The sequence below is a fragment of the Colletotrichum costaricense genome (genome assembly GCF_030867565.1).
Source record: "Colletotrichum costaricense strain IMI 309622 chromosome Unknown Scaffold_8.1, whole genome shotgun sequence".
Lineage (NCBI taxonomy): Eukaryota > Fungi > Ascomycota > Sordariomycetes > Glomerellales > Glomerellaceae > Colletotrichum > Colletotrichum costaricense.
Genome location: NW_026848237.1, coordinates 335,431 through 355,962, shown reverse-complemented (window position 1 = coordinate 355,962; position 20,532 = coordinate 335,431). Strand labels below are relative to the sequence as shown.

At 52.7% G+C, this 20,532-nt stretch overlaps 8 protein-coding genes across 8 annotated transcripts; 4 read left to right on the top strand and 4 right to left on the bottom strand.

Moving 5' to 3' along the window:
• Nucleotides 1-27: 27 nt before the first annotated feature.
• On the bottom strand, nucleotides 28-1,354 carry CCOS01_08134 (uncharacterized protein; the record flags this gene model as incomplete). The annotated part of the gene is made up of 3 exons (XM_060456295.1): nucleotides 28-458; nucleotides 515-956; nucleotides 1,031-1,354. 3 exons carry the CDS (start codon nucleotides 1,352-1,354, stop codon nucleotides 28-30), a joined length of 1,197 nt encoding a protein of 398 aa, XP_060312569.1.
• Nucleotides 1,355-5,658: 4,304 nt separating this feature from the next.
• Nucleotides 5,659-6,681, top strand: CCOS01_08133 (uncharacterized protein; the record flags this gene model as incomplete). Its single annotated transcript, XM_060456294.1, has 1 exon — nucleotides 5,659-6,681. The coding sequence occupies one exon, from the start codon at nucleotides 5,659-5,661 to the stop codon at nucleotides 6,679-6,681; it is 1,023 nt and encodes a 340-aa protein (XP_060312568.1).
• A 707-nt stretch (nucleotides 6,682-7,388) lies between these two features.
• CCOS01_08132 (uncharacterized protein) lies at nucleotides 7,389-8,060 on the top strand (the record flags this gene model as incomplete). Its single annotated transcript, XM_060456293.1, has 2 exons — nucleotides 7,389-7,534; nucleotides 7,607-8,060. 2 exons carry the CDS (start codon nucleotides 7,389-7,391, stop codon nucleotides 8,058-8,060), a joined length of 600 nt encoding a protein of 199 aa, XP_060312567.1.
• Nucleotides 8,061-8,707: 647 nt separating this feature from the next.
• On the top strand, nucleotides 8,708-11,137 carry CCOS01_08131 (uncharacterized protein; the record flags this gene model as incomplete). Its single annotated transcript, XM_060456292.1, has 1 exon — nucleotides 8,708-11,137. The coding sequence occupies one exon, from the start codon at nucleotides 8,708-8,710 to the stop codon at nucleotides 11,135-11,137; it is 2,430 nt and encodes an 809-aa protein (XP_060312566.1).
• A 331-nt stretch (nucleotides 11,138-11,468) lies between these two features.
• Nucleotides 11,469-11,815, bottom strand: CCOS01_08130 (uncharacterized protein; the record flags this gene model as incomplete). Its single annotated transcript, XM_060456291.1, has 2 exons — nucleotides 11,469-11,640; nucleotides 11,745-11,815. 2 exons carry the CDS (start codon nucleotides 11,813-11,815, stop codon nucleotides 11,469-11,471), a joined length of 243 nt encoding a protein of 80 aa, XP_060312565.1.
• A 1,995-nt stretch (nucleotides 11,816-13,810) lies between these two features.
• Nucleotides 13,811-15,012, bottom strand: CCOS01_08129 (ribosomal protein L13; the record flags this gene model as incomplete). Its single annotated transcript, XM_060456290.1, has 5 exons — nucleotides 13,811-13,949; nucleotides 14,009-14,267; nucleotides 14,371-14,424; nucleotides 14,569-14,704; nucleotides 14,992-15,012. 5 exons carry the CDS (start codon nucleotides 15,010-15,012, stop codon nucleotides 13,811-13,813), a joined length of 609 nt encoding a protein of 202 aa, XP_060312564.1.
• A 1,194-nt stretch (nucleotides 15,013-16,206) lies between these two features.
• On the bottom strand, nucleotides 16,207-17,160 carry CCOS01_08128 (BAG domain-containing protein; the record flags this gene model as incomplete). The annotated part of the gene is made up of 1 exon (XM_060456289.1): nucleotides 16,207-17,160. The coding sequence occupies one exon, from the start codon at nucleotides 17,158-17,160 to the stop codon at nucleotides 16,207-16,209; it is 954 nt and encodes a 317-aa protein (XP_060312563.1).
• A 2,616-nt stretch (nucleotides 17,161-19,776) lies between these two features.
• On the top strand, nucleotides 19,777-20,213 carry CCOS01_08127 (glutaredoxin; the record flags this gene model as incomplete). The annotated part of the gene is made up of 2 exons (XM_060456288.1): nucleotides 19,777-19,981; nucleotides 20,044-20,213. The coding sequence occupies 2 exons, from the start codon at nucleotides 19,777-19,779 to the stop codon at nucleotides 20,211-20,213; spliced, it is 375 nt and encodes a 124-aa protein (XP_060312562.1).
• Between the last annotated feature and the right edge of the window lie 319 nt (nucleotides 20,214-20,532).

The window sequence follows — 20,532 nt, the reverse complement described above, 5'->3', positions numbered from 1 at the left end:
CCTCTCCGTCACATTATATCCCTAGGATCATACTCTCGGCCGTTCTTCGTCATAAGTCATGTGAAACGCCGTCGTCTTCCTGATAGCCCGCCGATCCTCCACCTCCTCGCTCGGAGTCCTCACACGCCTTTCGTCGGCGACTGTAGGTAGGATGTACTCCTCGCTCGTATCGTCCCCAACTTTTGGTCTGGCATGCACGCTCGTCAGATGAATCCCGTTCTTCTCTTCGCGGCCTTGGTATGGGTGCCAGTCGTTGCGGCTCGTACCGGCGTGGATGAAGTTGCTGTTGTTCGTTCGCGGCGCGGAGCCTGTGTTGTAGCTGCCGGCAGACGACCCTTTCTTGGTCGCGAAGTATGTTGGGAAGAGGTAGGTCAAGGGTAGACGGCACATTGGCAGGCAGGCGCAGATGATGGCGACGTTATCTTCGACGACTGTCCAGAGCGTGGAGGCAATGTCGACTGCGTCAATATGTAAGCATATGTTTGAAGTCATATGGAGTCTTTTTGTTACTTACAAGTGGTGTCTGGGCTTGTGGTGGAAAAGTTCAGCGTCGTCATACGTAAGATGCTCGTGATCGTGACGAAAAGGCCCAGAGCAAAGACAATCATGAGCAGCCTCTTCTGGTTGAGAGGGAGTTTCGACTGCCACAGAACGTGCTGCGGCAATGCCATGATGAGGATATCGGTAGCGATAGAGAATCCCGCATTCGCATACCAGTTCATAGTAAGCGAGATACAAGTGCCCGGAATAGTCTTGTCCCAAGCTCTCGGAATAGGGGTACACTGCCATATCGAAGAGGCCGATGTCGCTACCATGTAGGCCAGGATGATGCTGAGTAGCGTGTAGCAAAGAATCCTGAAGTACCGCTGGACGAATATGCGAAGATATAGGAGTAATATCGATGCCTTTGTGAGATTGATGGTGATCTTGTAGAAGATCTGTGCAACGTAGAACAACTATCAACAGTCAGACTGATGTTACATGATACCTCACTTCAACCAAGCGGCATGAGGTGTTCCTGGCTACATACCTGCAAAGTCATGACCTTATTAGGTTTAGACAGGTTTCTAATGTGCTGGCCGAACCCATACTCGCAGGAGATCATCATCAATATCGATACAGTCAGGCAGCAGATCTTGGGAGCGTCAGCGAACAAAATGGTACCGAGTTTCTTGTAGAGTAGACTCACGAACGAGAACAGGATGGTCCAGTCGTCCCAACCAAGGCCGGATCTCATCTTGATCCTCGACCAAAACCGGATGCCCACGAAGATGGGCGTGAGTACGAAGAAGACAATGGCCGGCACCTGCACCATGAGCGCATTGCTCTCGCCGGGAATGTTCCCCTCGACCATGGCGAATATGCAGTGATTGATGTTGAAGCCGTAGGAGATCAAGCTGGTCTGATGAGGTTGTGAGCCCCGAGAGGCCAACGGTCTGTGGGCAAGACACCAGAACAGCGGAAGATGGTAGACGCAGATCGAGGGAGAATCCAATAAGCTGGGACGACTGGGTCCCCACGAACGGTTATATGTCCATTCCCAGGCCTATCTTGTGCAGAATTTGTGGCTTTAGACTAGGGAGAGCCCGTCCGTCCAAGTCCGAAGGGTTCAGTAACCTTTCCGTGGTAGAAAAGGAAAGGCGGGGATTTCATTGGGCAGTCAAAAAGTATGTGAACAGGAAGAGACAACGGCCCCCCGCGTGTGTCTCCCGCCAGGCACAAGTCTGCAACTCCCTTTCTTGCCCGCCCTTGCATCGAAAACGAGAAGGAGGGTGGCGTGAAACCGGCGTGACAGTCTGCAGACTACTGCAGTACTCGAAGGAGTAGTCAACCGTTGGCCACTATGCGTCTCCGTTCCCAAGAAAGGAGGGTGGATAGCCAACCATGAGGTTCGCCGAGGGACGAACGCGGGTTTGGGGGCCAGGTGAAGGAAGACCAGGGCTGCGGGTACATGTAGACAGAAAACGGCCGGTAGACTAGATTACCGATCGCGAGACGACCAAGAAGAAACGAACTCTATATCCTTGCAGTTTTCCGCAGGTCGAGGGACAAGGAGAGTGATCACCAAAGGGTGGATGAATGGGTCGTTGCATCCGCCATCCTTTGTGGTCGTCGCCAGGATCAAATTCTGGACCGTCCCCAATGTCTTCCACACAAAACGTTCGATTCTGGAGCAGTGTTGGTTTCGGTAGAATGAACAGGCAGTTGCTGAGGAAAACGTTTGTGGTTCTCAGATCAATGTCCAGTGAAAGTTTGCTGATGTTTTGATCTGGCTCTATGCCCTGGACTTACGTATGCTATACCGACCAGGCGGAAGCTTGAAGAGATTGACCATTGATGGTCCTCGACATAAAGGCCTGCATGAAAGAGAACAGCCTCGAGAGCCCAAAAGCGATGTCCGACGAACATGTCCTTGACCGGGATCATCCAGGCACCCTCATCTTTGTCACTCTTTTGCCTTTCCATCTTTACACATTGAGGAAGAGGTCTAGACATGGGCATCGGACAGCGATACCAGTTAGGTTAGGCTCTAACGTACTTGAAGGACGGACAGTGTGCCCACAGCCCGGGTGTTGTTGACGATTTCTGGGAAATGAGGCGCAGGTGATTCTGTACCAGTGGTCCTAAACGGAGTACAGGATTTCACATGTCGAAGGAATGATCCTGTTGCTTTCTTTTTCCTCGTCAAAATCTTCAACATCCACCAGATCCATGGTCGGACGTTCTGTGGGATGAGGAGACGGGGCGTGGAGGGTTTATGGGGTTCTGTAGCGGATTCCGGTGGTCCTCTTCGCATAAGCTGAATGGCTTTTCCCCTTGTTGGTCCGACAAAATCAGCTCACTCATCAGAGGCTTTTCGTGCTAATAATCTTTGTTGGAACTCGTCATGAGGCTACGCCACTATTGACTTGTACCACGTATAAGAAACGCCGCAGTCCGGCTGTTGGCGTCGACTAGATCCTTCGATGGGCACTTCGGCATGTTACTTGCCATTGAGTTCTCGTTGTGGCTTGCAGTTCATCTTGGGTAAACTGAAGTTGCATGCGACCATCACACAGGTTCGTTTAAAGTTCCCTGCCCATCCGTAGCATCCGGAGGCCCGTCTGTGCGCCCTGGGGCCCGTCGTTCTTTGGGCCCTAATCTCACCACACCACTACAATATCGTCCGCCTTGTGGTCACTTTGCGAGGACTTGAGGGGGGCTTTGTGGGCTTGGGGGCTGTTGGCGCCAACGTCCCGTTCTGGTTCCCGCTCCCGCCAACTCAGTTTGGTGGGATGTCCGTCTGTTCTCGTTGCAACCACCCGGCCGCGATTGAGATCTGACATCCGATGCTGCTCGAGGTCAGTGATGGTGACGAAGTGTCCGACATCCAGTGTACCTAAGGTAAGGTGGTATCCTGGCTGAACTAGGTGAACAGATAACCCGTCCAAACGGAAAAGGCAGCCCGTTACTTTAGTCACCGAGATACTCTCCTGATGCAGTCACTCGATAGAGCTCTCGGTCAACGGCGCTGAGCTTCCTTTCTGGGCAGCGATGTTCGCTGCGTGGTGTGTGCGGATTGCCTCCAGGAACCGCACTTGGCATTACCCAAGTTCTGTGGTTCTCCTAGGTGGTTTTCGATGAAGATATGCAGGCCTCAGGGCAAAGAATCCTCCTTCGCTAGGCCTTCCCGATTTAGGCATCCTGATGAGGTAGACAAATATTGTAAATGATCGAAGGATTGTGATCCCACGCACCCAAGTCTGCTTGTCAAATTGTCCAATGGATAACCATGGGTGCCATGGCATCCCGGCAGCAGAATGGTACTGCTCATGAAAGCTGGCGAGCTACGCTCCGTGTACCATCGGCCGAGACACCCTTCTGAGGGATTTTCCCCTCCCCCTCTCTCTGTGTGTTCTTCGGTCGGACACTGGCGCCCGCCGCGGGTAGCCGGGATGAAGCACTACCAATGCAAGCATCCCTGTCATCAGCAACAGCTTAAGATGAAGTTGCTGCGGTCTAAGTCGGAAGAGGCTGGTGTTCTTTCACCTGAACATGGCGGAGATCTCGAAGAGAAATTTGCAAGTACGTAACGACGGGCGGTTCAGTAGACCGACAGAATACGAGCTACGAGCCACAACCTGACTGTTTTAGCAAAACTTCTATCTTATTGACGTTCGACCGCCAGTTCATGGCACTGACCAACCAAGATCTCGGCCGGTCTGCGACGAAGGACGGGGATGTGTGGCAGGACGAATGAAATCAACCCCATCTATGTACATTACGGGAACGTTCGTCTGTGAGATTGATCCATGTGCAGCAATTGTGACGAAGGCTGGCATTAATGGCAACCAAAGAATTGTGCAACGCCGATCTTGTCTGTCACCGAATCTTCTGTCGCCTCAGCTGCGCATCGCAGGTCGATAAGAACAGACACCGCGCCTCTTCAGGAAGATCAAAGCCTACCTTAAGGAGTAAAGACGCCTTTGAGACCTAGAACACGGGTCAGCAGAACTGCGCACCACCGCACCTCACAAGGATGCTTCTGTATGAGATACCCTCCCCTCCCATACTCGTGTTGGTGACGACCAGGGCCCTGCAAAAGTTCTTCGATCTCGTTATTCCCGGCTGAAATCCTGCTGGTTCTGTCATGATCTCAGCATGCTTCTCTAGGCAAGTCATCGCTAGAACTACGCGAACGACGTCAGATCCTACCTTACCTGAGCCAACCGTCGATGTTACCAGTCCATCCGCCATGTTTACTATCGTAACTCACGGATCGGTGGCCAAGTCTACGGCGACCACACACCAATAGCGATAGAAATCATTGACGTATCGAATTTGATTCAGTTCAACCAAGACACAAGGTCAAAACAAACCCGCCTGCGCCACCGACCCGGGCCGTATCCTCAGCGGCCGGCTTGAACGGCGCAGCACCCGATATGAAGAAATAGCGCCAACCCACCTCACCGTCCGGGGCATACTCGCCAGCGGAGCCGAAGCTGTCAGGCCCACTGGACAGCGGAGATTAGAGTGTCGAAGCCATCGAATATGGATCTCGCCTTACGCAGTTGTGCGGCCCAAAGAGGCACGGCGTCATGACTGGCTTCGGTCTTCCTCCATCCCTACCTCTCACCCTCCCTCCCTCCCTCACTTCTCCATCTTTTCTGTGCATATTGCAGCTATTCCATGCCTTGCATGCCCGCCATGTGCTCCAACACACGTGTTGGTTCCCGGCAACTTGTCCGAGCTACCATCGCAATATAAACAGACGGCGCCCATCCTGGGTTACAAGTCGCGAAATGATCTTCCGCTCGCACGCACCAGGTGTTGGCACTTTGCTCAGGTCAACGGGTATCTCTGGCAGAGTTGAAGTCGAGTTGTCATCGCTACTAAGTAAGTAAGCTTCACTTTGCGTCAATCCCTCAATCGAAGCCAGCCCAAGTCTATGCGGTCTGGTAGAGTCTTGCTGCGGTCGCATTCCATAATGAAGTTGTTTGAAACTTCATGATGAATAGGATTCTGTTTGTCCGTTTATTTGATTGTCTGGTTGTCGCAGTGGTAACCTGGCTGTTACACACCTCCGTCGGGTATCCACATTGCCAATGGCACGATGAGAGTTCTAATGCGGCACTTCACCCAGTATCCACGTAGCTGACCCTACCTAGGTTCGTCAGAATGAAGGTCTTCTCCGTCATCACCGCCCTCACCGCGGCGGGCGTCGCTCTCGTGTCCGCCCAGGGCACAATTGACGACAACTCCGACTCCTTCCCCGAAGACCTCAACGGCTCCAACTTCACCTACCCATGGCCCGTCAAGTTGTACAAGTTCACCTCCCAGCTGCAGGAGCTGGAGATGGCCTTCATGGACATCAAGCCAAAGTGCGCTCCCAATGGAAAGACTGCCGTCCTCTTCCATGGCAAGAACTTTTGCGGCCCGACGTGGGAGACCACCATCCGCGTCCTCGCTCAGTCCGGCTACCGCGTCATTGCCCCGGACCAGATCGGCTTCTGCAAGTCATCCAAGCCTGAGCGCTACCAGTTCTCTCTACAGCAATTCGCGACCAACACCAACGGACTCTTGAAGACCCTTGGCATCGAGAGCGCTACCGTCATGGGGCACTCCCTCGGCGGTATGCTCACTACCCGTTACGGTCTGATGTTCCCCGACGAGGTCGACGAGATGGTCCTCGTCAACCCCGTCGGCCTCGAAGACTACAAGGCGCTCGGCGTCCCCTACCTCCCCATCGACGACAACTACGTGACGGAGCGCGCCAGCTCCTACGCCTCTATCAAGGGATACGAGCAGGCGACCTACTACGTCGGAGAGTGGAAGGACGAGTACGACACCTGGGTCAACATGCTGGTCAACATCTACAAGGGTTCCAAGGCCGACACCTATGCGCTCAATCAGGCCCAGATCGTCGACCTCGTCCTCACGCAGCCCGTCAGCTACGAGTTCTCTCTCATCAAGCCCCGCACCCTGCTCATGATCGGCGAAAAGGACAACACCGCCATCGGAAAGCAGTGGTCTCCTCCCGATGTCGCTGCTAAGCTGGGTAACTTTGCTGCCCTCGGTCCTGCTGTTGCTGCCCAGATCCCCAACGCGACTCTTCACACCTTCCCCACGCTTGGCCACGCGCCTCAGATCTCCCAACCAGAGGAGTTCCATGACGCGCTTGTTGCCTGGTTGTCCAAATAGATAGGTAGTCAGTGAAAGGGGCGCCTTAGACGGGGCTCGGCGAAGAGTGCACTTAAGAAATATGACATAATATCGTAATGCCTACACACAAACTTACAGTCTTGACTAAGGTACCTGATAGACTACAAGAGACGTTCCAACTGGATCGCCGAAGAATCAAAACAGCCAAGATCGACCCTGAGTGCTTGAATCTGCGATGAGCAACACCAGTGACAGAGGTTCAATCAGGAACTGGCAACGCCCAATGAGGAATGTCCACATCATGAATCGAGGGACTAAGCATGATGACTTTTTCGGCAGGCTCTAAGAAATGTGCCGGTCAGCAGCAAAGTGCATTCTTCCTGCATCTTCTACTCGCCGAGGCCAGGTTGGGGCTGGGCTTACACCGAACCACATTTTGGAAGTACCCAATCACGACCAAGCTGCCCAGAAACCAACAGTCTGCTTGATGCCGCACGCGGTGGAGGGAAAAGCTGAATCGGATTTCGGGCCAGTCCAATCAACAGTCGCATTTACTCTGTATGCCGCCTCGTGTGCCCATGTATTTGAACCTCAAGTAAATCCATGCGAAAGCATGGGACATATGCTTTCCACATCTCGCTATCGAAATTCCCTCCATACCGTAGCCCAGACTCAGGGAAGATCATTGAATCCATCTTTCTACCCCCCAAAAGACCTTGTATGCTGTGCGTTCTGCTTCTGCCACCATGTCTCATAGGCAACGGCATCCTGTGATCAGTGAGGCAGAGTGGGAGCGGGTAAGATCTGTCATTCAACGACTGTATCTACAGCAAGATATGGCATCGACCTTCGTGTTGACGGCACTCAGGACCATGCACAAATTTCACGCATCGTAAGTCCTACCCTACCACCAAGGAATCTATGCACAGTGCAACGTCAAATCGAGGTACTAAGATTCTCATAGCAAAGCTCAGTTAGAATGGAAACTCAAGGAATGGCACATGTTCAAGAACATGTCCGCCCAACAATGGAAGTGCGTCGATGTCCGAGTTCGCGAGCGACTAAGCCGCGGGAAGAGGACCAGTCTGTATCTCTCTGGAATCCCATTGAGGCCTGCGGCGGTGAAGAAAGCAAGAGCGCGGCACTGTCATACATCAGTTGTGGAGAAATTCAAACCACGTAAGAACTTTCGACTTCTCATGTCCCGGAGATGGATCAAACATGATCATGATGGTTCTCCTATGCTCTGTCCTCTCACTGAATGTTTTCCAGCCATGCCCACGCCATCGTTACCTAGGGACTTTCCACTGATAATCCGAACTCCATCGCCTATCAAAGAGGCTCGATATTCCTGTGCCATACAGAATCTGCCTTGGTTGCAGTGTCAGCAACTCTTGAGCGGTATGTTCGAGTTATAGCTTGAGGCAATGCCTCCCTGAGATCCGGCCTGCCTTGCTCATATAGATACACAGCTTTGACAATAAACGTGCCTATACAAAGCAGTATCTTTCCATCTGCCACGATTCTTGTGGGCAGAGAACTGGGTCGCATTACCTTACAGCGAACACAACCACTGGATTATATGCCAACCCTTCAGCAGACCTTTCAGAGCCTTTACCTTCTGATGCCTGAGAGAGCGGCAGACAACCATGCTCGCACAGCGACTAATCTCATTCAACGTTCGTCTTCCGGGTGCGCAAACCCCGATGTCTTAGAAACCTTGGTCTTTCTTCTATCCAATGGTTTCTACAACTACTTGGCTGAAGAACCTCACGAGCGAGACATGATCAACGAAGCGGTTTTGACAATGTTTCGGACTATTACTGCATGGAACCTACTAGTATCACGCCAATTGAAGACTCTCCCAATCAGCCTTCAGGCTTCATTGTGTCAGATCTTCAAAAAGGCGGTTCTAGCTTCGGACCTTGCCATCATCGAGTCTCTGGCATTAGCCGGGATCGATGTCAATCTTCCTCTGAGAGGCCTACCTATACCTACGTCCGCCAGATTTTACAGCTGTCATCTGAGAGCAATTCATTGGGCTGTTTATATGCTCAATATCCCCATGGTCGAGCTCCTGATAAAGCTTGGCGCGTGCAGTCATTCAGTCGACCTTGAAATGCTTCGGATTGTTTTTGTGGCAAAGCCTTACCCAGCCCGAGTCGTTCGTGAGCCCTCACTCGACGCCGTGACGAGATGGGTACTGTCCATCTATCGATACCAAGAAGATGACGAGATCGCGTCTCGCGTCTTTCTGAACGAACTTGGGTCGAAAACTCCTTCCTCCGCGACAGAGCTTGTCCTGGAATTTTTCGAATCGAAATTCAAAAGTGCCACCTCACTCGCTCAACTTCTCATCACTTCTGTCAAAACGACCAGTAAATCTGTCTTTGACTGGGCTCTCAAGCACCAAGGCTGTCTCAACTACATGAACTACGTTGGAGAGTCGGTCCTAGGGGTTGCAGCTTCTAGGAACAACTATTCATTGTGTGAACGCCTGTTGGAGCTCGGAGCAATACCAAACCCTGTTGTCGAAGTCGGCTCCCTCGTTTTCACCACGCCACTTCAATGCGCCGCAGCCAGTGGCGATACAAGACTCATCAAACTCTTGTTGGATCACGGTGCTGAAATCAATTTCTGTCAAACCCTTGCAGGAGATTATGCCGAAGGCCCTCGCCGCTACCGAAAACGCGAGGTGATTACCTGGGACTTCACCCATGAAATCATATTAGTAGGCCAATTGGGTAGAACCCCATTACAAGCAGCTCTATCTTGCAGCAGCGAAGAGAACGCCCTGTTCCTACTCTCCTGCGGGGCAAAACTATTCGGGGAAGAGCTAGCGATGTCGATCAGAACTCGCCTGGCCTCCTCAACAGAGCAGATACTGGCACTTGGGGCACCGCTCACCGCACCAAGTCTTCTTAACGAGCTATCACCTCTCGAAGCCGCCATATTGGTCCAAGATTCTCGGATGGCTCTACAGATCATAGGTTTAATGGACGCGGCCGAGTTCTCGACAAGGACAGTCTTTGCAGCTGTGTATATGGCCGAGTATTCATTTGACTGGGTCCTGTTCCACAAGCTTTTAGAGTTGAGCAAACATGCTCAAGTTCCGACCAGCGAACACCATTGGCTCGGATTAGCGATGTGTCTCGCAATGAGATTTGGCGTCGATGATGTGGCCAATGAAATTCTTATGACAGGACTGTGTCCTCCACAAATGACGTACCGAGGTTTGGACCCCGAGATGTTCGTACCTTTTCACAGGCCCCCCAAGGTGTCTTTACAGCGGTACGAAGAGCTATATCTCGAAGCGATTGACGAGGAAACGCGACAGGTTCAGAAGCATCAGCCAGCAACCTTTCATGCGCTCTTATCTTCACCGAATTGCGTCGCCAGATTGGTGCAAAATGGCCACCAATTCAACGTCGATTGTTCATGTGTTGCTGACAATCCACATGCCCTGGTTATCATCCCCCTTCTACAAAGAACCAAAGCCACACTGGACAGGGTGCTTCTAACGAGAGCTATTCTTAGAAAGTCTACCGCGGTTATGGAGTGGTACTTGTCGTCTGGCATCGGTGTCAACACCGTGCACTGGCGTGAGAGTGAAAGAATCTGTGGAACACCGCTGAAAGCTGCTGCCGCTGTAGGCGACATCGCCCTCGTGGAGACTCTTGTACGAATGGGCGCCGATGTCAATGAGTACCATGAGGACTTCTTATGTCATCCGCCGTTGACAGAGGCAGCTATGAGGGGTTTCTTCGGCGTTGTGAAAAGATTGCTAGAATTGCATGCAGATCCAGACATCCCAGGCGGAGCGTGTTTCGCGCGAACTGCGCTAGAGGCGGCGTCAGAGAATGGCCGATTAGACATCGTGCAGCTCCTCTTTGACTCTGGCGTCTCAACTGAAGGAACCGGCCGTCTCCAGTACATCAGAGCTGTTGTGTTAGCGCGGAAACGAGGGCGCCTCGCCGTTGAAAGGTTGTTACGGAGCTTTCGACGTTGGGATAAACCTGATCATGAGCTGTTTGACGAGACGTACAACTTGCCGGATTATTACTTTGAAGGACTCGTGGGGGATGAAGGCGACTCTTCTGACAACGAAGATCTCCAAGACAATCTTGAGCCCCTACAGCAATTGCCCGGGTATGACGTGGAAGCCGAAATGATAATAAAGGCAGCAAGTGAAACTATCAGAGAGGAGGCGAAATCTGATGACCTGGCGTTGCCGTCAGAAGTGGCATTGCTGATCAAAGACATCGAGAACAACGAAAACAGCGAAGACAGTAAGGCTAGCGATCCGGACACTTCCTCTCGCGGCGAAATACAGTACTTGCAAGACATTACAGGTACTAGGTGCTCAGAGGTTAATGGAGCGTTGTGCAGGGCTGATATTTGCAGTTTACACGATGATCAATGTTGGGAGGGTATTAGCGACGACTGGCTGGAGAAGTATGTTTGTTTCCCATCGGAGACACCTTCACTTGATTAGAATACCTTGTCGTCTCTCCTCTCATGGTTTTTTTCCCAATCCAATTCTACGTCATTAGTCACAAACATATTCTCTGGGCTCAAAAATCACAGCGATGATATTGGGATTATGTCGCAGTGCGCGTTGATCACTCACGTCACGGTAGACCTTGGCAGTATCAAATCAGGCAAAGATATCATCTTCTCTATTTCGAAAACAATCTGGTTCCCATAAACCGTACCTGTCTCATGCTGCATGCAGCAGCAGCAGTCACAGTCGGCCGCGGATTTTCTCCACCCGGTTCGACAGGACGACAACTCAACGGAGACACACCTCCTAGACCATCCCCATCTCAATCCTTCGGCCCAACTCCAAATTCGCGAGTCTCATACAGACTTCCCACAGTGACGCCCCTCTTCTCGGCAACCATACCCATCAGTTGCTGCCCCACATCCTTGATCTGGTTGTACTGCCGCAGGAGCTTGACGTGTTTAGCAACCACGGCCGATGCCTCCTCGAACTCTCTGTATGCGAAGAAACATTAATAAAGTCTCTCATTGAGTTTCAAACTCGTCAAGAAACAGTTTTACGAGGGAAAACAAAGTCCAAACGCGTTGTGGCGACTTACCTTTCTTTTTGACTATCTTTATTCATTGGTTTTGAATGACAATCCATGGAATCTCCAATATTTTGTGTCATTTCGGGCTGTATATCTCTGTACACAGTCTCCTGTGTCTCTTTGAAAAACCCTCAGCCTGGAGACTCCTAAATTTCAATTTAGCGATCAAATGCCTGCTGTATGATGAAGCAACGGCACTTATTGAGCAACTCAAGGCGCGTCTTGATGTTGCCATGAAGTCGAAGCACGGACCACAAACATACACCCAGCTCACTCAGCCTCGCGTTGGTAAGCACAAACAGCACCTGCTGCTTCCTTTAGAGCAGGTGAACAAAAAGTGGACAGATACACGCAATAAGATTCAACAAACTTTGATGCTCACTTAGAAAAATTGTACATTACAACTGCATCACAGGACGTCATTCACAATTGGCAAAGGTTAAGATTGTAGCCGGGAAAGCCAAAAGATTGGACGATCTGGGAATCGAACCCAGGACCTACCGCATGCTAAGCGGTCATTATACCACTAAACCAATCGCCCATTGTTGAAGCAGCTGATCTGATGTGCGCCCATGTAGCAAGAAGCCCGGGCCGCGCTGCGCAAGGAGAGGCTTCGCCCGAAAGAGGGCCGTCCTCCTTTCTGGCCTGCGCGTTGACCTCGGCGCCGCTCGATGACCTCACCTGAAGGGTTCAAGGGCCGTCAATCAGCGAACGGCTCATGACTTGCAGCTGCAGCCGGAACCCACGTCTACGAGAAGAGCCTGTCACTCAGGCAAACAGCTACTCCGCCTCGATTTTCACAGGAGCCTCGCCATGTGAGTTCTGGGGCACACCGAGCTGGACCCTCGGACGATAAGATTGTGCCGTGAATTGGCGGCGGGTCTCTTAGGACTTGGGATAAGATAGGGCACACCAACGCGTCTTGTCGCGAACATGTCACGTTTACTAAGTGCCGTCGCGGGTGTGCCAATATCCAATCTGCACTCCTGAGATGAGAGTGCTCAAGATTCGCGCGTGGAACCCTCTTTTGAGTGCGACGGAAGGTTGCTTTCCTCGATGTTCCGTCATCGATCATTTCACTTTCTCACGACCTTTGAGCAAGAAAGATCGCAACATGCACTTAATCAGCATACTTAGATCACCGAAATATCATCATTTCACATGAAGTCTTCATGATTGTAATGCAATTACTTCTCTAAGCACAAGACGCCTCGCCAAGGTTCCCCTCCCAAAATGCCGTGGTATACTTTTCTTCTTCATAGTTCTTTTTTGTTCCTTTGATTTCCGTCTGCTCTTCTTCGAATATCGCCTCATCTGGGACTACGGGTTGTTCGTCCAAGGGGGAAACCCTGGGGAAGGGGGTGGTGGGGGATTTGAAAAAAAGAAGGATGAGACTGGGGAGGCCATCGATCGATAGGATGAATGTTGTTGAAGTGTGTGATATCAATTCCCATATAATTCAGAAAGCCAAAACCCCAAAATCTTTTTACGGCAACCACCATTAAAAAGACAAAGTACACCATAAAAAAAGCCCGTGGACATGAATCATCTTGATTGAGTGTTTGTGTTGTGACTTATTGCGAGAAAAGGGGGTCTTTGGTTGGTGCGTATTTGTGTGCTTTTGGTGGTTGAACCGAATTTACCGAAAACACCGAGAACGGCGGCGCGGGGGGGTATTGAACAGGATGATGATGATTTTGCAAAGCGAAGCCTTTTCGGACTCACTCCATAAAAACTCTCTTCTCTCTCGTTTGGGACCCCCAAAATCATCTCTTATTTTTGAATTCCCCCCCTTCCAATGACCAGCCCATTTGTGCCATCAGCAAAATGAAGAATTTCCCTTGTGAACCGCCCACGCCAATCTAATGAGGAAACGCGAGGAAGAGGACAGAAATGCGCGAGAAATCACCCTCCGAGTCTTTTCATTTTTGGTCGGACTATCGTGTGGGTGTTGGTGGTGGGTATGGTGGCGGCTCAACGGGGATAAAGCCTTTCCTCCTCTCCTCCTCCATTTGCCTCAAGATAGGGCCAGGTCCGAAAAGAATCGACGTCGAAAAGGGATTTGTCGACTACGTTTAGTAGCCGAAGGCCTCGAGGGCCTGCGCCGTCTTCTGGTCGACCTTGGCGTTCTTCTTCGCGTCGGTGAGCTGGCGCTGAGCGACCTTCTTGCGCTCGTAGTAGGCAGCACCCTTGGCCTTGCGGCGCTCCTCGAGTCTGGGGGGTTTGTCAGTATTGAGGAACCCAGGGCTAGGTCCATTGTGGGAGGTACATACCTGGCAACGACGTCCTGGTACTTCCAGCCGACCTCGTGGGAGAGACGGCCAACGGTGCAGAACTTGCGGCCGGGCTGCAGTCTCAGGACACGGAGGGCCTGGGGGACGACCATCTTCTTCTGCTTGTCGTAGGGAGGGGGAACACCCTCGAAGACCTTGAGGCGCTCAAGAGCGGCGGCACCGCGAGCAGTCTTGTGGGGGATCATGCCACGGACAGTCTTGTAGAAGATACGCGACGGGGCGCGGAAGTGGAAGGGACCTATAGCGGTCAAGTCAGACATTTGAATGTCCTCGAGTTGAGTATCTCAGCTAGGAGACAGAGCAGAGCCCGGATGTATATGTGTGTATGTGTGTTGGCTTACCACCGCGAGTCGGGTTGTAACGGGTCATCTTGCGCAGGTAGGCGTGGTACTTGACTATAGCCATTCATCAGTATATGTTCGATCGGTTCGGGTTGTCGGCACCGCAAGTCTTTGCATGTTCCCAGTGGTGTTTCCTCCTCTTTTGACAGACTGGGTGTAGCGACCGATGGGGGTAGGGTTGAGAGAGAGTCGACATACGCTTGGCACGGAAGAACTCGCCAGAGATGTTGAGGGCCTCGGTGCGGACAACGACGATCTTCTGGCCGTTGAGAAGCTGCTTGGCGACGATGGAGGCAAGACGACCAAGGAGATGGCCCTTGCCGTCGATGACGACCTGTAGAGAGGGCTGGAGTCAGCGATCTGCATCTCCAACAATGTATTCGCGGTCGGCCGATGAGAAGATTCGGGATTGACTGTTGAAGCGCCGGCGACAACAGCGGCGGCGAGCTGAAATAGCGGAAGCAGCGTTGACGTGAAGACGGGCTGCAGTCAAGTGCCATTGTTCCATCGCATGGTGTTCCTCGCTCCTACAAGTATCCCGAAATTCCTCATCGTCGATATTCCGCGGCTCCCATATATCTCGAAATGGGAACCCCAAAAGATAGTTCGGTAAAGACTCACCACCGGCTCGAAAGAAGACATCGTTCCTGTTCCTTTAAAAACACCGGTTCGCGGTGTTCTGCTGAAAAAAAGAAGGAAAAGGGGGATTCAAATCTCTGGGCGGAATGGGTGCCTCTGTAGAGATTTGGTCTGCTGCCGTTGGGTTAGTATTGTCGGAGGGTGAGTTTTGGAAGAAGCCGTCGCGACAATCTTGAAATCGGGGCGGGCACACAACTGGGAAGGGGACAGGTCAATGAGAAATTTACACACGCACACACAAAACCCCCCAATGGCACGCCAGGAAAACGAATGGCGCTAGCCCTTTGTGGCAAGGCAGTCTCCATCACAAGCGAGGGTTGGAAGTGGGGCCTGAGGCAGCTTAGGGCTGCAAAGACCTACCAGAAGGCGCGTATCCTCTCAGCGCTTCCAGTGCCCACAGCGTTAGGTTTCTGCTGACTCACCTTGACTTTTCAGTGCGGGCTCACCTCGGTGTAAGGTATGTGGCGGGGCATCCGCTGGCGGCCAGACCCCAATCGACGACTCACCTTGCCCACGTCTGTCACTGCCGCTTCCATTCCCTAGGCCGGGCAGGAAATAATACCCGATACCGGATCAATCGATAACGGCCTCCTCTCTGTCACATGAGATAAGGACACCCGTTGACTAAGCTAACGACGTCAAGCATGGCACAATTGTTCAAACGGGAGACCAGGATATCCCCACGACTGGACCTCGTCGACAACGTCACGCTGCAGCCCTGCTTCAATGACAGAATGCGGCTATTCCAAGATCCAGTTCCAGGTCCAGGACTTGGAAGGCTGTGCTCGTATGCATCATGTGCGCAATGGATGGAGTGAAGATCCCAGTACACTTGGGTTGTTTTTGCAGTTCCTGTCTACGGCGTGCTATGCGCCTGTCTGTCTGTCTCTGTCTCTGCTCCTCGTCTCTGCTCCTCGTCTCTGCTCCCCATTGCCTAGCATCATCTTCGGCTCAAGCAATGGCCATCGTTGTACAGCATCCCATCTCAAGCTGTCCCTAACGCCCATCGCATCCGCCATTTTACGCGGCATGCCTCTAGATGCAAATCTCGCTTTGATAAAACATGCAGCTTGACTGAATAGAAACCCTCCACAAATGCTCATCTAGAAGAATTCAACGGAAGTAGGCCGTTATTAGTAAACAAACGTATTGCAGAAACAGCAGGCACCCCCCAAATGACGCCCCAATTCGCTTCTTTTATGCCTTGAGCCTCGCGTCAAGGCGCTTCAGGACATCCTGAACGGTTTGGACCAAGGCTTTTCTCTTCATTCTCGCGTCCTGGTCGCCTTCCGTCTCGACCTCGTCAAGCTTCAGAAGCACATGTTGCATCGTCGTCTCGGACAGCTTGCGATGCTCCTCCTCTCTCTTCTTGGGGTCTGTCGGGGGCGAGGCGATGTAGTCCTCACAAGGCTGGCGAAGATCCGCCTCGAATTTTGCTGCAATGGCATCGAGCTTGGCGTGAGGGCCGTTGGCCTTGCTGGGGGAGGGCGAGCTTTGTCTCTCCTGACCCGGGACGCCGAGATTTGATGCGCTATCCCGCGGGCTGGTATTGCTGCTTCGCTTCTTGGACTTGCGACCCTTCTTCTTGCCACGGCGCTTCTTGCCGTCATCGGTGCCGCCGTTGCTGCCCACAGCGCTGCCGCCATCGCCACCTACGACTACCATTTCCTCGTCCGAGTCGTCGCTGCTCTCAGCGTCCACCTCGCCCTCGGGCAGCACCACCATGACTTCGCTGTTGTTCTTGACACCGTAATCCCGGACGGGCGCAGCGGGCTCCTTGAGCTGGCGGCCCTTGTAGAGAAGCTTGACGCGGCGTCCACGTCTCTCGGACAGCTCCAGCAGGACGCTTACTCGGTCCCGAACATCGCGGACGCGCAGCTTGCCGTCGCCAATGGCATACGCGGGGAAGTGGGCGGGGTAGGTGATGCCCTTGTTCTTGATGAGAAGAATGTCGTCGTCGGGAACGCTGCCACGGGATCGGGGGTTGTGGGCGTAAGATCTCGTCGGGACAGAGCTACCAAGAGAGGTTGACTGCAGGTCCTCTGTAGTGATGTAGCTAAAGTCTTCGTCCGTAACGTCGGGAACACCGCTGAGGGTGGAGCCGTAAGGGGATATTTGTTCCCGATTTGTCGACCAGCCGTATCGAGACATGGTGAAGGGGACTGCGAGAAGGATGCAGCCAATGGTGGAGTAGAGGATGAGGTTCGGATCGATGCCGGTGGTGTCGGAGATGTATCCGGAGTAGTTGGCGATAGCTTTGGCTAGGCTGGCGATGGACTTGTCGAGATAGACCTGGAGGGTGGTGGGTAACAAGGCGGTGATGTTTTGGAGTGCACCAGAAGATGCCAGAAGAGGCTGACTGGAAGCCACCTTGGCGGGAGTAGGCGGTCCTTAAAGCTAAGGACGCTGAACCGGGAGAGAGAAAAAAGTGGATGAGAAGGAGGGGGAGGGGGTGGAGGAGAGAAGAGGTGAAGTGAGGCAAGGTCGAAGGCGACAGCAGTGATTGGTATCGTGGCGGATGGGAGTGAAATGTTGATCGTGGGCGTCGGGTGCCGTGGGGATGCCCTCGTCTGGAATTTTCCGACTCGCGGGGTTCGAAGATCAGGCCGTTCTGCAGCAAGGCAGGTCGTACAGTACGGCGCAAGTACGGCGCAGGCTCTGGTAAGGTCCTTGGAAGGGAAAGGAGTCGACACAATGCAGCAGCACCAAGAGAGAAGAAGGCTGCAGAAGCAGTGGGGTAAAGGGAAATAAAATAAAGATAAAAGAAGACGAGCTGTTCTCTTCTGTTCGATTCGGGGTGCTTGGCTGCTTGGGTCGTCGAGAGTTTCGATCCGGCTCCAACTGGCGTGGACGATCACCAGCCTGGGTCAAGGATCCAGGTGGTGGCTCGTTGGCTTTGGTGAGGCTGTAGAAGCAGGACTGGAAAGAAGGCAATGCGCTGTCAGCTTTTGGGGTTCTGGTGGGTGGTGGATGGGCGAAGAGGCGATGATGAGGGCGGCGGGCAGGGATGCGACGAAGCGTCCGGTTCTGGGTGAGCGAGCGAGTGAGCGAGTGTGGTCTGCGTGAGGAGTGGTTGTGTGTCAAAGGTGGCCCTACGGAACTCGGAGAGGATGACGGCAGAAAGTTGGGGACGACGGCGAGAGGTGAGTGGTCGGAAGTGATGGTGTTGCGTAAGGTTGCGCGATGGTGAAGCGTGGAAGTGGATGTGGAGGGGAGGTTCTAGAAAAAACCTGGCAGGTCGCAAAGGCAGCGAATGACGGGGATGCGCGCCGAGGAAGGACCCGGTGTCATTGGCCGGGCCGAGAGACGGTGCCACGGGTCCTTTCTGCGCTTCGAGCTGTCACGATAGATAGACGTACCTTTTGTTACTTTGGTTATCAGGGATTCGCTGACTGGTAATGGTTTGGATATCAGGTTGAGAAGGACCAGTTGATAGAGGTTTCAAATACTTTCTTGTCTAGGCAAAACTGCGGCAAAGAGGACACGAAGCCTGCTTGGGAATGGCTTGGTGTTTGCAAATACTTAGGTAACTCTCACCAGTCCTCGAGGATTCTCTGCACGACGACAACTGGGGCAGGCGGGATCAGCAATTGGCTGCGACTCGGCGAGCAGCCGATACTTCCAGGGACCCGGGAATAATCCCGTCTGACTTTCAAACCCAACCCAGCAGCCATGCCCCGTCCACAACGTTGACCCATTTACCTGCCGTGTACTCCGTACCGGGCAGTCATCATGAACCTCGAGACGTGTGCTGCGCTGTAAGGATGCCCGAGGATGCGGTCAGGCGCTAGACGCGGGTAATAATTGTGGGTGATGCGGATAGATCGATCCCCCAACTTGGGTATGATAGCCTCATTCCCTCAGCCTCCCATGTGGAATCTTGGGTGCATTCGTGTTTTCATTAACCATAGAAAGATGGTGGTGTTCGTGAAGGTACCTTACGTAGAGTACCTACCTAAGGTACCTAGGTATTGACAGAAACACGAGATGCACCGAAATCCAGGGTCCTCTTATCTTTATCTTATCCTCATCCCAGGGCGGTTATCTGAATGCTTACCTCATCTTACGACAGACCCTAGGTACTCGAGGCACAAGCCTGTCTCTGATCCCTCCATTTGCTCTCCGGCGCTGAGGTGAGCTCATTGCCCATTTTGAATTAGCCTCTTCGCATCTCTTTTCTTCGCCGAGGTCATCAAATCATCTCCGGTGCAGAATCTCGCTGTCGACGGGTGGCTCTCAAGAGCCCGAACAAAGCTGACAAACCTCAGTACACCTACGGGTACCTAGAAGGTGTAACACACGCCGAGGCAGGTGAGCTTCGGGAGAGCCGGTGTCTTATAAATCGGGTCTTTGCTCCCAAAGGTATCGAAATTTGGAAGCCACACCATGGTTGTACGGTTACACTAAACTCTGTGACCTCCACCTTCTAGAAAACTCGGCTTTTGCTACCAGCTGCGTCGCAGTCTGGAACCTCACAGTCTACCTCTTAGGTAATCAGAGTCCCGATTGCATCATCCACTCCCGCCGCCTTCGGCCCCGAATTGCCTTTTCCCTTCGTTGCAAGCCCCGTCCCCGTCGCAACTAGACTGAACCGCATCCAGCTCCAGCACAGCACCAGCACAAGCACCCAGCACCCCGCCCCTACCTGCTGCATTGCGACACTTTGCCTGACAAATTACCCCCCACCTTCTGTCCATCCCCGTCGCCTGCTGCATTTTATTATATCATCGCCCCTGCCCCTCCTTCCACCACTCTTCTCCCTCCGAAATGGCATCACTATTCAGACGTCTCTTCTCCTCATCTTCGACATCACCAGCAAATATGGCCGCCACCAAGCAAAAGGTTCAGTCCCTCATCGACGACAACAAGGTCGTCGTCTTTTCAAAGTCCTACTGCCCCTACTGCCGCGCCACAAAGTCCGTCCTCGACGAGATCAACGCCGACTACACCGTCCTCGAGCTCGACCAGATTGGTTAGTCTTTCCCATTCACCTACCAACACTAGCACCCAGACAACTTACTGACACCAATACAGACGACGGCAGCGCCATCCAGGACGCCCTCCACGAGATCACCGGCCAGCGCACCGTCCCCAACAGCTTCATCGCCCAGAAGCACATTGGCGGCAACTCGGACCTGCAGGGCCTGCTCAAGGGCGGCAAGCTCGAGAACCTTCTCAAGGAGGCCGGCGCTCTCAAGGCGTAAGGCACCCATTTTCGTCCTCGGTTCAGAGAGAAAGACAGAAAGAGGGGGCAGACATTGTGTGTTTGATTAGAAATCGGTTGGAGAATGCATACAGCACAGAACACGCTGACGGCTCGACTTCAAGGCCGTCCAAGTTGTAGCTGTTGCTGCACAATCGTTCAACCCGGTGGGAGTGAGAATGGTGGACGATGATATACCATGGGCTTAAAGGCATAAAGATGGGTGCTTAGAGTCTCAAAATACAAGTTTCCAAGAAATGACATTGGCCTTCCTTTTAGCGAGGACCGCGTCTAGTGTGTTGTACATTTTGAGCCGTGAC